General features: G+C 41.0%; 1 protein-coding gene across 1 annotated transcript; it reads right to left on the bottom strand.

Annotated features, from left to right (window-relative positions):
* Window positions 1-687: 687 nt before the first annotated feature.
* Window positions 688-11802, bottom strand: LOC119792477 (gliomedin-like). The gene is made up of 7 exons (XM_038299114.1): window positions 11283-11802; window positions 7815-7866; window positions 7706-7723; window positions 7554-7625; window positions 3328-3411; window positions 974-1057; window positions 688-863 (listed from the first exon to the last, which is right to left on the bottom strand). Exons 1-7 carry the CDS (start codon window positions 11604-11606, stop codon window positions 703-705), a joined length of 795 nt encoding a protein of 264 aa, XP_038155042.1. The 5' UTR covers window positions 11607-11802; the 3' UTR covers window positions 688-702.
* Window positions 11803-13909: the final 2107 nt, after the last annotated feature.

Here is a 13909-nt window from a genome sequence, read left to right on the forward strand (position 1 = left end):
CTATGCAGCAATTTCATGGGTCTGACGGGAAGAGAGACGCGGTTACAAAGTAAAACACATCCGCTTTGGAGGAAAATACAAAATAAAATCCGTTAATCTCACGGGAAAAGAGTCAGTCTGGAGTCGCTCATCGCGTTTATAGTAAACAGGACAGACTGGAGCAAAAACAATAAATGAAACATTAAAATAGAAAACTTTCCCCATGATAGGAGTTCTCTTTTTTGGACCACAATTTCAAAGGAACAAGCAGCCCTAAAACAACTGAATCTCACAGTGAAACACGGTGGTAGCAGAAGCATACTATGGGGTTACTTTTCCTCTCATTAAACACAGACTTTTGTCTGACAAATCTTTAAGGTGTCTGCTCTGAACTAAATAGGAAGTTGGATTCTATTTGGCGGCACATCGCAGCGCAGTAGTAGAGAGGAAAAGGTAAGTTTTGGAATAATTAAGCCGAAAAGCAGAACTGATAGGATGTTTTTGGAGTGGAAGCCGAGGATTAGAAATCTACTCAGTCTGACAGTTTAGTAGGAAAATATGAACACATTCAGAATGGATCTGCAGATCTACTCCTCAGTGTATTAGTTTAAGGAGTTTCACACAGTTTTCATAGTTTTTTTTATGAAGTTCACAGAATAAATACCTTATTTTTACTTATAAAAAGTCCTAAAAATATTTTCGATGGTCTCATTTACTTTAAAGTCACAAAACAAATAGTTTTTTAACAGGTGTGGGACTGTATAGAACATAATGGTCAGCTCTGGCTTTGCTCAAAAGAACAGATTTATTACCTACTGACGGTGTAATTGGTGTCTGTGTGACATTTACGGCGCTGCTATCATTCAGAGAAGTAGAGCTGGCCTCTGGATGAAAGCAGACAGAAACCAGAAGAGCAGTTTGAATTTAAGGTTAGACATTTAAAGCATAGAGTTTATCAAACGGGTCTATTGTCCCTTTGTCAGCGTTTACAAACCAGGTTTTGTGCGCTGAGATTGTGCAGGTCCAGACGGTTTCCGAGCGTCACTGGTTTCATTGCCTGGTTGTGCTTTTTTTTGGTCTGAGTGTGGAAGAAAAAAATGTATATTTACATTAACGTTACTTAGGCCAATTTTATTGCAGCTCCTAAATCAACATTGTCTAAACTGCAAATGTTTTGTCTGCTCTAACAGCTCTGGCAATATGACTAATTGCCTTGATGCCAAAAAGAGCTCAACAGATTTTACTTTCACAAGTGGAGCAGTACGTATCGCCATAGTGTTCCGCTTGCTTTATGCATATAAATAGCTTTATTATAATTCATGCATATTACAGATTATATGGACACTGCAGTGTAAGTAGAACAAGAAAGGAAAACCGGGAAAAAGGAGAAAAGATGAAAGCGAGAGGAGATAAAAAGGAGATAATGATAAAACATCTTCAGTCTGCTTCATCACCTGCAAAGAGATGTAAAAAGCACTGTCAGGACTCCTGTCTGTCTGTTTGTGTTTTCTGTGTTTGTCTCCCTTCCTCCACCAGGAGGCGCCTGGTTCTGGTTCGCCTCCTCACACACCTGCTGATGGTTTCCTCGTTAAACGGAGCGTTCTTAAGCTGCTGACTGTCACTACCTGACGCCAGAGTTTTTGCCAGTTTTGGGTACTCTAGCCAAGCTGAGTTTTGTTGAGTCAAACTGAGTTCTTGTCAACCTGAGTTTTAACATTGTTTGTCTTTTGCCTCTCAGCAGGAAGTCATCCTGCTAACTGGATTTTTCGGACCTTCTCTCCCTGGAAGGATCAACTGAACTTCAAACTGAGCTTGGGTTCAAACAGGAGGTTTGGATCCACTTTTCCCAAGAGATCGTTTGAGCTTCTCACTGAGAAAGGGATTAATCTCCACTATGACCCGTCAAGTACCGCAGGAAATCTAAGTGGCAGTCAGTTTTCTCCGTTCACCTATTAACAACCACATTCTGGGTAATCCTGTTCCGCCCTCCACCGAATCAGACATACACTGGAACTACAGCATACAGACTGGAGTAAAGGATTCAACAACTTCTCTGGAAACGTGAGTCGGCAACCAAATCCTCTTCCCCAAGTTCACAAGTCAAATTTCCCACTGAGCCTGAACTAACCGCTGTGTCTTCCCCTCACTTTTCAGTTCCGGTTGAGCAGTGTTCAGAGCAACACTTCTCTCTGAATTATCTCTTCAATAAAACCTGTTAAACCTTTTCCCTGGTCTCCCTGTTTGGTCTTCTGCATTTGGGTCTGAACTGAACCTTAGTAAAATCATGACAAGCACAACCAACAGACATGGTACAAGACATACAATAAAGCAACACCTAGATACTATCGCTGAAGTATAAGTGGTATTATTTAATATGACATGTATACCGTGGGAGCTGAAGATAAGAACATGGGCTTTCTGTATGGAAGGGAATCTCTTAGTACCTGGAACCAAGCACCTGTAGTTGTTTGTGAAAGTGCACTTGTTTATCCAAAGGAAAAATGCTCAATAGTGGTTGTGAAGAGCCAAAGACGCACCCCCCCCCCCTTACATTTACTTTTTCTGTCTCTGCTTCTGTCTCCTTGAACCCCAGTGGGCCTCAGCAGATGGCCGCTCACACTGAGCCTGGTTCTGCTGGAGGTTTCTTCCAGTTCAAATGGTTTTTTTCTCTCCACTGTCGCTACAAGCATGCTTAGTGTGAGGGATTGCTGAAGAGTAAATGAGTCGATGCAATCAGCTGGTTTTCCTTAGATAGAAAACTTTGAATCAATCTGACTGGATGATCTGGTGAACTGGAAAGTGACCTGAGATGACATGATGTGAATCGGAGCTATAGAAATAAACTGAATTGAATTGAATAACGTGTATAATTTAGTGCTTATATCTGCAAAGAAGTGAAACTTATTTAATCCAATTCCTTCACCTTCCTACAGTCCATAACAGCAATATTTACGATTTTCACTAACGAGTCCATCCTGCTTCAAAAGTCCAGAAACTGAACAACAGCTTGATTCAGTTTACAAAGATGTTTATTTATGTATTTTCATAAAATATAGGAAATATTTAAAAGTTTAAAGTATAATTACGATTGAAATCCTTTGGATTTTTATCATATTTCATTTTTTTAAACACTTTTCAGTGTTTTTCAAGGTTTTTTTTTTTTTTGTTAAGTTTAATTTCTACAAACTGACATTAATGGAGCTAAAAATATTTCTCTATCAGAATTAGTCCAAACTAACCCATCCAGTGTTTTTCCAAGAAAGTGTCTCTTAATTAGTGCTGAATTCTTTATCTCAGGTGTTTTTCATGGAAAGAACTAAATGAAACTGCTGTAAATAATGTTTTTACCCTTTGGAAACATTTTTCGTTCATCTGGTTTCTTCTTTCTTTCTTCAGTTGGACAACAGGTGGGACATGGAGGACCAGGAAGACCTTTATATAAACAAATAATAGGCATTAGGGAAAGTAAAGTGAGATTTAGATTTTATCATTTGTTCATTTTTTTAATTGTATTTCATGCATTTGTCAAAAGAAAACAACACATTAAAACGTGTGCAGGTAACAACTGAAAACATGAATGATAAAAAGCAGAGAGAAGTAAAACTATCTTTAACTCTTCTAAAGATGTGTATAAAGGATTTTTTTTGTAACTAATTTTGTGTAATTTCACTGATTCCTGTCATTTATATCTGCTTTAGACAAAAAAAGACAAAATTTATTGTTTGTTGACTAATGCTACGTTCAGACTGCACGCGCTAGAGGCGGCAGAAACAGCTGGTTTACTGCAAAGTAGAGACTGATACGGGAGTGGATTTTCACTCCTGTCCCGTCCCACTCCCACAGAAAAAAATGGTGTCCCGTCCCGATCCCGGGCCAGAGTAGAAATCTAAATCCTGTCCAGTCCCACTCCTGGTGAAATTACTCCCACTCCCATTCAGAATGACTCCCGCTCCTGCTCCACTCCCATTCTTGTTGTTTTTGAGCGCGGGTGAAAAACTCAGAGCGGAAGCACTGTTGGTTTTTGGGTTGTGTAGTTTTTTTGACTCACATTATAGTGTAGGCTTCAAGGAAAAAAACTACAAAATGGCGGCGCCAGTACTGACATTTTTTTCTTTCTATTATATTTTATTTTTTTGGCATCGATCCTAGTTTTTTTAGTTACTATTGGTTTGCTCCCGCTCCCGTCTGCTCCCGTTAATGTTTAATCCTGTACCGTCCCAATCACGTGATCGTTACTAATACTGACTCCCATCCCACGGGAATCCTGCGAAAAAATGTCAGTCTCTAATGCAAAGTCAATGGTTGACGAACATCATGGCGCAGCAAAAGGTCCTGCAGCTCATTTCAAGCAGCAGCTCCTCATGAGCTCTTAAGTATCTGACGCGCGGGACGCAAAAGCTGCAGCTACTTTTGCTGCTCGAAGCACCACATCAACCAATCAGAAGCTGATCTGGGAGCTGGCAGGGAGACAGACTGGGGGAAATTTACCATTAGACTTCAATAAGCATCTCCCTGAAATTAATTTTTGGAACTTGGGATGTCTGTGACATGTGGTGCGCTGTCACCAATGGTAGGGATGCACGATATTGGGATTTTGGCCGATATGCCGATATTTTAAAACTCATGTAGCCGATAACCGATATCGATACCGATGTTAAAGCTGGACAAAAATAAGTAGTCATTGTAAATAGCAGTTTTGTTATCCATTTCTGACACTTTGAAATATAATATACTCAAATATATTTTCATATGCTGATATCAAATAGATTTTTAAAAACGCGGTATCGATCTATTTTACTTTCAAAATCTCGTGAAATTTCATCGTTCTGTTACAAACTCTCGTGATATTTTGCAAATTCTTGTGAGATTTTGTTAGTAAAATAGATCGATACCGCGTCAATATATCAACATACACTATATTGCCAAAAGTATTTGCTCACCTGCCTTGACTCACATATGAGCTTAAGTGACATCCCGTTCCTAATCCATAGGGTTCAATATGACGTCGGTCCACCCTTTGCAGCTAGAACAGCTTCAACTCTTCTGGGAAGGCTGTCCACAAGGTTTAGGAGTGTGTTTATGGGAATTTTTGACCATTCTTCCAGAAGCGCATTTGTGAGGTCGCACACTGATGTTGGACGAGAAGGCCTGGCTCTCAGTCTCCGCTCTAATTCATCCCAAAGGTGTTCTATCGGGTTGAGGTCAGGACTCTGTGCAGGCCAGTCAAGTTCATCCACACCAGACTCTGTCATCCATGTCTTTATGGACCTTGCTTTGTGCACTGGTGCACAGTCATGTTGGAAGAGGAAGGGGCCAGCTCCAAACTGTTCCCACAAAGTTGGGAGCATGGAATTGTCCAAAATGTCTTGGTATGCTGAAGCATTCAGAGTTCCTTTCACTGGAACTAAGGGGCCAAGCCCAGCTCCTGAAAAACAACCCCACACCATAATCCCCCCTCCAACAAACTTTACACTTGGCACAATGCAGTCAGACAAGTACCGTTCTCCTGGCAACCGCCAAACCCAGACCCGTCCATCAGATTGCCAGATGGAGAAGCGCGATTCGTCACTCCAGAGAACGCGTCTCCACTGCTCTAGAGTCCAGTGGCGGCGTGCTTTACACCACCGCATCCGACGCTTTGCATTGCACTTGGTGATGTATGGCTTGGATGCAGCTGCTCGACCATGGAAACCCATTCCATGAAGCTCTCTGCGCACTGTTCTTGAGCTAATCTGAAGGCCACATGAAGTTTGGAGGTCTGTAGTGATTGACTCTGCAGAAAGTTGGCGACCTCTTCGCACTATGCGCGTCAGCATCCGCTGACCCCGCTCCGTCAGTTTACGTGGCCTACCACTTCGTGGCTGAGTTGCTGTCGTTCCCAAACACTTCCATTTTCTTATAATACAGCTGACAGTTGACTGTGGAATATTTAGGAGCGAGGAAATTTCACGACTGGATTTGTTGCACAGGTGGCATCCTATCACAGTTCCACGCTGGAATTCACTGAGCTCCTGAGAGCGACCCATTCTTTCACAAATGTTTGTAAAAACAGTCTGCATGCCTAGGTGCTTGAATTTATACACCTGTGGCCATGGAAGTGATTGGAACACCTGATTCCAATAATTTGGATGGGTGAGCAAATACTTTTGGCAATATAGTGTATAAAAATATGGCAACATTTTGTGAATTTTCGGGGGATTTCGTAGCATAACGATGACATATAGCAATATTTCATTAGTAAAAGAGATTGATGTGGTGTTTTTAAATGGCAATATATCAGCATATGAAGATATTGGGATATTTTAATGGATCAATATTTTTTCCCTCGTCTTTAGAAGTTTTTAAGTCTGTAAAAAAGTGTTTGAGGAAGAGGAAGAAGTAGTATTTTTTATTTTTTTAGACTTTAGAAACTCAGAAGCTGATCAAATATCGGGTTAAATATCGGTGGGCTGGCCGATGTCCGATATTCAGTTTTAAGGCCGATACCGATAGGGGGCCGATTATATCGTGCATCCCTAACCAATGGTTCCATTCAAGGTGCACAGTCACTATTTTTTGTGTTTTGTAATCATTTATTGCATAATTGTATCTTCTTGGCTGAATTATGTAACTGTCGCTGTATCCTGAACCTTTATCAGGTGTTGCACTTCATATGGGGCCCACCCAGATAACGTTGCTTACAGGCCTATTGTTGTGTCGTTACGCCATTGGGTCAGATGCAAGCATCAGATGCATCTGGATACACTTTACTGGACGTCTGACCTTAATATGGACAAGCATAAAAAATGATGATAATTCTGTTCAGCACAGTAATCAAGTAAATCTACTTAGTTACTCTCCACCAAAGCTTAATGACTGTTTAGAGAGTAAATATCTTCATAGATTGGTTTCCAGGTTGGTTTAGATTAATTAATTTCATTGCTTTTGTTTAACCAACTTATCTATGTCTGATGTAAAAAATTTTTGAAGGTTAAAAGATTCTAATGCTACAAAAAAAAGCAGAAGATATGTGTAGCTTCCATTAATTTTAGCGTTTAAATATGTGTCTTTGTTCAACTCCAACAACATCATTAGATTGTGGAACTTACTGACATTTGCTACCGTTAATAACAGGAAAGATTATAACAATCAAAAACTGCCGTAACCAAAGACTAAGCTGTAAGAAAACAGGATGAACCAGAGTTAATTGGTTCTCCCTCTGAGTCACATGAAACATGACTGAACACGACAACTTTCTTTTGAAGTTCAACACAAAAGAGTTTATCCTGGATGAAGAAGAAACAGCGCTGTTAGCACGATGCTTTTCTAGTTTATGTTGAAGTTAAATAATTCACGTTAATCAGCTGCAGGAATCACAGACACCTCAGTGCAGTAAACACGTCTGCAGCGGCTGCAGACTAAATGTCCTGCAGGCAGTGAGTGTTATGACCGTGTTGTGCAATCCCAGCCAAACAATGACAGACTGTTTAAAACATGGAAACAGCTTCTGTGTCTGGATTTCTTCATCTGTTTTGAGCTACTGTTAAAGACTCTGGACATTTTTCATTGGCTGAGACACTGAAAAGGATCCTGACCTCTGCGTCCTCGTCTTCCCTCTGGGCCTGGTGCACCTGGTGGTCCTGGGGGGCCAGGCCTGCCACGCACACCTGATACACAAAAATACTTTTAATGCAGGAGCAACAAACCATAAAAAGTTATACAGCAAACTGAAGCGTGGCTCCGGTACCTCGGGGACCAGGTGGACCTGAAAAAGAGGAGAAGTAATATTTCTGTTAGACTTTAACAGTAAAGAAACCACAAACGAATAAGACGAGATTAGCAGAAAATATTCATACCTATCAAACAAACTCCTGTGGAGCTGTTGCAAAGATCAAGGTAGGCTTTGACCTGAAAAAAAAAACATACATAGACCTGGTTATAAGAATCCTAAGGTATACTTTGATTAATAATTAAAATAATAAATTAATTGAACTTCACTGATCTCACAGTGGAGAAACGAAATCTCTACATTTAACCCATCCACTTGGGGAGCAGTGTGGGTTAATGGTCTGGCTCAGGGACCAAGAATGCTCCTTCTCGGAGCATAAGCACACTGCTCTACCCCACTAGGCCAGAGGTAACCAATTAAAAATCATTGGGGTCCAAATGCAGAAAATCATCAACCAGTAAAGGTCTGGAGACATTTTAAATTATAATCTGTTACTTTAAACAGAATCTAACACTGAAATAAAATGAGTTTTTTTTATGCATCGATGTTATACAGTGAATATTTAAATAAAAAAATCGGGAAAAAAGAACATTTTTGCAATCATAAAATGTAAAGTGGTTTTTGAAGTAGAGAACAACAATCATTCAGTTTGGTTTATAGATAATTTCCTGATTCCCATATTTTCTCAAACCCCTGAACTGATGGTTTGTTATTTCCTTCCTTTTTTCTGTCTTAATGTTGGCAGTGGGCTTTAGGCTGCCCTGCAAGGCTTTAAACCTGGGTTTAACCGGAGACTAAGCCATTCTCAAGCACATATCAAGGAGCTCATTTTGAGCCTGGATCCAGATTTAGTGTTGATTCTGTTCATGGTGGAGAATCCTGCTTCACAGCAGCAGGTTGAGCCAAACATCCTCTAAATGTGCAGGGTCATCTTTGAGCACGCCATTTCACTTTTCTTTCACCAGTTCACCGCAGTTCTTCCAGCAGTCCACACTTTCTCTGCTCTCTTTTTCTCATGGTCTTCTCCTTCTTTCCCATCGCCCGGCTTGCCACAGGTTTGCCTGCTGTGTCTAAAAGTAGCAGCAGCAGCAACCCAGACTGACAGCTCATTGGCTCATTTGGATCACGTGCAGCCTGGAGCCGGACGCTCCCCAGGGCTTTACCGTATTAACAGGAGAAGAGGCGCAAGTGAAATTAGACACTGTCGTCAGACAGCATGCGGTAATTTATAAATGTTTTAAATCAGGTTGGGTCCGGATCCGTGACCTCTGACCTAGGCCAACACTTCCCATGGTAGGGGAATCCTGCAATCTGTTATTATTCAAATATAACCTTCTTAGGCGTAGTGCTTTGTAAAAAGGGAACAACACATTATCTTGTACAGGTGTGCGTTTATCTATGAACAACTTGCATGTTAGCTTTCATTGGATTCTAATGATCCTCAATAGATCACCCCATAACGTCTCTCAGCTCTAAACTTTACACTCGACACAGGATATCTCAGAGGGGATGAATAGCCTCTCTAGAAACTGGACTCCTCTGATCTGTAGTCCAGTGGCGGCATGCTTTACACCCCTGAATCTGATGCTTTGTGTTGAATACAGCTGCCTCCCGGCCTAGGAGAACTGCTCCATGAAACTCTTTACAAGCTGTTCTTGTTTTTATCAGGCACACTTTGTTTGTTTAATAAACGGTGGTGTTATGTGGTTTTTATCAGTAATCTTTAGTATATCTGGTAAAGCTGTATTTAGTCTTGGCACTTAAGTAGACCTAATTAACGTCAACTGAGCATTTAATGTCAATGAAACAAGCTCCGAATACCCAACCATATAATGAAGTGTTGAAGCCCATAACCAGCCTTAACAGAAGTGCCAGGCCTTACAGGCAGGGGGGGGATTTACCATTAGGCAATACTAGGCAGGTGCCTAGGACCCCAAGTTCCTGGGGGGCCCACAAAACTCTGTTTACTTCTTTACATTTGTGCACATTAATTTTGTTTTTAATAAAAATCCTTTCATTAAAATGCCATCAGAACGCTGATAATATTAAGTGTGTCTCAGCCCCCCCCTTCAGTGTCCACCATATTGGATCAGTCCATTTGCTGCACATGTTCAGAAAGGTCCAAACAGACAGCAGCAAACCATTTGAAAACAAACCATGCAAAGAGCAGTGTTGCCAACTTAGCGCTTTAGTCGCTATATTTAGCCACTTTTCAGACCCCTCTAGCACTTTGATTTCTAAAAAGCTCCTAGCGCCAAATCTAGAGACTTTTTTCTGCTACTGGAGACTTTGGAGACAACATCTAAAAGCAGCGAACTCTGCTCTCCAGAGCGAGTAGATTGGTAACCCCGCCTCCTGCTCTCCTCTATCTTGTCTGCTGTCATGATTCATGCAGCTATTATTTCATCCAAATGAAAAATGGAGAACAGAGAAGCAGATCATGGCTTGTCTACAGTGAAAAGAAGGACTGGGTTATTTACTTTGGCCTTTTAGGAAACACAGGAAGGAGCAATCAGCTAAGTGAGCTTAGTGCTTGGAAAAAATCTTTCATTCCTTTAGAGACAGCATGAAAAGTCAGCTGAGAACAAAACATAGAGAGGAAAACAAGAAGAAAAGGGACAAGAAGAGAGGGACACAACCTAGAACAGATAATGGATGTCTATTCTATTAACATTTCTCTATCTGGAGAATGGGGCTGTTTTATGTGTTGTCTTCTCCATTCAGAGGGGCCCCCTGCCTGTCTTTGCCTAGGGCCCCACATTTCCTGAATCCACCCCTGCTTACAGGGTATGAGTTGAGAAGGAAACAGGTTCTCCTCCATCGCTCCATGTATTTATCAAGGGAAACATTAAAACACAGACCCTTCCAAATAGATGTAACAGACTCATGAAGTTTCCAATCAGTTTGTATAATTCACACTTACTTCACAAAAAATTACCTGTGTGTTTTCCTCTTACTAAATCGGTGTCTTACTGTTTTTTCCCTCATCATCACTCCCTCTTACGAATCTAGAACATTCTGGTCCAGTGTCAGGTTACTTTGATCTGTGCAGTTAAGATTATGTTCTTGAACATGGTTTTATACTGTATCTATTGATACAATGTTTGACTTGAAGCAATAAAAATGTTGTATTAACATAATTTTTTGTGTGTTGAATGATTGGTAGTGAAGACGATTGGTAGGACTAAAAAAACTGAGTTGATAGAACTCAACTTGCAGATAACACTACAAAATCTGAGTTTGTAGAACTCAAAATCTATATGTCAAACTCATAAAACAAAGTTGATAGAACTCAGAACTTAAAGGTGAAACTCAAAAACCTAAGTTGGCAGAACTTAAAAAATCTTTGTAAACTTAACCACAGTGAATTTAAGTAAGGAAAACTCAAAAAACCAAAAGCATCACATTGCCTGGAAAATTTAAGTTCTGTCAACCTCAATTTTTTTTCAGTGTAGTTGCTCTTCCAAGAGGAAAAAGGAAGGAAGAAGGAAGGTTTTCATTTAGAAATAACAGCAGAAATGTAAATGTAAAATGAATGGTAGATAAATCCTATCATCTGTAGAAGAAGCAATGTGCAGGCAGTGAGTTATCTTACAGGAAGCAGAGTGTGCGTCATCAGCATCAGCTTGTCCTGGTCCTTTCTCTGAGTCCATTGTCCCCCCTGGTTCCGTCTGGTGCGCCGGAGCTTTCTCACATCTCCAGCCTTTCCACTTTCCTCTGGCAGCCGTCCTGCTGCCAGCCTGCAGTACTGTGCCAGCTCCTGCATCTGGGAGTCCAGCCTGCCCAGCTCCTCTGCCAGCTCCTGCTGCTGAACCCAGAGGAAAACTAGACCTGCAGAGGCTAGAAGCAGCAGCAGCGCTACACACGTACCCACCAGCCAGGTTTTCCACTTGGGAAAAGTTTCTTTCCCGTCTTTCATGTCTGGTGCGCCGTTCCCTCCTTTTCAACTGCCGAGATATCTGAGCTGTGAAACTCAGAAGCACATATCTGAGAGGCAGCCAACATATGAGACGTCAGAGAGCAGCTCAGTCAGGCTACTGGAGAGGAATAAACATGTCAAAATGTGCCTGTGCGACTGTGGAGACACACACGGTGTTGCGCAACCGGCATCTGGGAAACATTGCCGGATTTAAGTATAATAGACATATTTCATGAATGACATCCTGCTGACAGACTATGACTTCTCATCCTTCTAGTGCTTTTGCTTTCAAAATTATCCCCAGAAAAAAACAATCTAAATGCTTAAGAAGTGGCATAAATAAGTTTGAAACAAGGGACACACTGTTAGAGTCTAAAGCAGCTTTCTGAGAAGTCTTTGTAAATGACAGACTGTGTAGAAGGACGTGTGGGAGTCCAAAAAGCCCTTTTCTTTCCAGCGCATTCTCAAATATTACATACAGTGCTGCAAAAAGGCTCACGCCTCCATGCAGATGTCAGATCATGCAACGAGCTGCAACACCAGAAAAACATAATCTACTCAAAATAAATACAAAATGAAATTGCAATTAGGAAAATGTTTCGGAGAAGAAAATATCTAAATCAAACAATCTCATGTTAGATCCCGTACCAACTAGGACAGGCCATGTTTTAGGAGAGATGCTTCAGTCTCTGCTGATTCAAAAATCATAAAAGACTGTTTAGTAAGATTGATAGAAAAAAGGAACAATGTTTCCCCCGAGCTTCAAAAATTTGAAACAGATGTTAAACATAAATAATCTGCGTCTGAAAGGCTTTTTTAGAGACTCTAAGACTCTGCAGTCAGATCCACCATCTACAAAAGATGCTGCAAGAGGGCATCCAGAACTCATCCAGGAGGTAAAGTAAAAACCCATAGCGACTTCTAAAGCTTTCTATCCGTCACTTTCCACAGTTGAAGAAAAAGTCCGATCATATTCAGAATTCAACTTTAAATCTGAAATGATTCCATCCTGTTCAATAAATGATCAGTGTTTTTAATTCAGAGTAATTTTCATGTGAATGTTCTTTACTGGAGGCATCCATGTTTGTCAAAGAACACTACTGCCACCTACTGGTTAGTGACATGTCACGGTGCGGTATCGGCTGTTGATCAAGTCCCAGTGCTGTATCTGGTGTTTGTCACAACGCGCTATTATCCAAGTCATCTTGAAAACATTCTTCTTCCAAATGTTGGCTACATATTACGGGTTTTTTCTCTGGCCAGAAGTTCGATGGCAAATCCTCCCTCTTCAAGTTGGCGATCCAACGACCAACCCGTCCGTGGAGGATCAGGAATCAGAAAGGTGGAATAACTCTTTTCACTTTTACCCGATGTATTCCAGCATCCAGCTGCCATGCACGTGGGCATTGTCAGTTTCACTATAGCTCTGGTGAATTTCAATGGTGAAGTCCTCTGGAAATCTTCAATAATTGTTGTTGATTGCAGATGTGTCTAGTAGTTCCCATTGATTTAGCTCAGTGGTTCTCAAACTTTTTCTGTCATTCCCCACTTTGGACAAGGGGGAATTTTCAAGCCCCGCCAGTCCCCATCGCCCCAACACAATGCTAATGAAATATGCAACAATCTTAAAATTTTCCAATTTTATTGAAGTAACAAGTAGTATCTAAATACAAACTATCTACATCAAATAACAGCAAGCTCAAAAATAAAGAAAATAAAAATGCAGCTGTGTCAAAATTTGTATCAAGCTCAAAGATAGAAAAAATAAATCTGTTAATAAAAGAAAAGAAGTGAAATCCATCTGGCAATACAGGTCTATTTATCCCTGCATTAGTGGCTGCAATGAGCCTGTTTTGCATTGCACAGTTTCTCAAAACGGGGTTGCAGGCTTGATACTGCCACTCTCAAGTCATGCTCAATGTTCAGCTGAGATCTGTATTTTGTTTTCATTGAAGCAACAGCTGAAAAGCCCATCTCACAGAGATATGATGTGGCAAAGGGAAGAAGAATGCAAACAGCTCTCTGCCCGATGAGTGGAAACTCCCTCTCCACTCCAAACCAGAATTCACTATTAGTCTGAGCATTAAACCTGAGCCTCAGGGTGGAGTCAGATGTCATTTCAATAAACTGGTCCTATTTATTTAAGATAAAATATTTCAAATTCAGTTATTTATGATCAACCTGCGCCGTCAATCCCGGCGCATGTGCGCTTTATTTGCAGTCTGGACGCTGAGGGTAAACATGCTGTGTCTCTGCAGCGCTGAGAGGGACTCCTGCGATAGCGGGGGAGAACGGGGTTGGGA

This window comes from Cyprinodon tularosa, unplaced genomic scaffold (genome assembly GCF_016077235.1).
Source record: "Cyprinodon tularosa strain WSP-4 unplaced genomic scaffold, ASM1607723v1 ctg1117, whole genome shotgun sequence".
Classification (NCBI taxonomy): domain Eukaryota; kingdom Metazoa; phylum Chordata; class Actinopteri; order Cyprinodontiformes; family Cyprinodontidae; genus Cyprinodon; species Cyprinodon tularosa.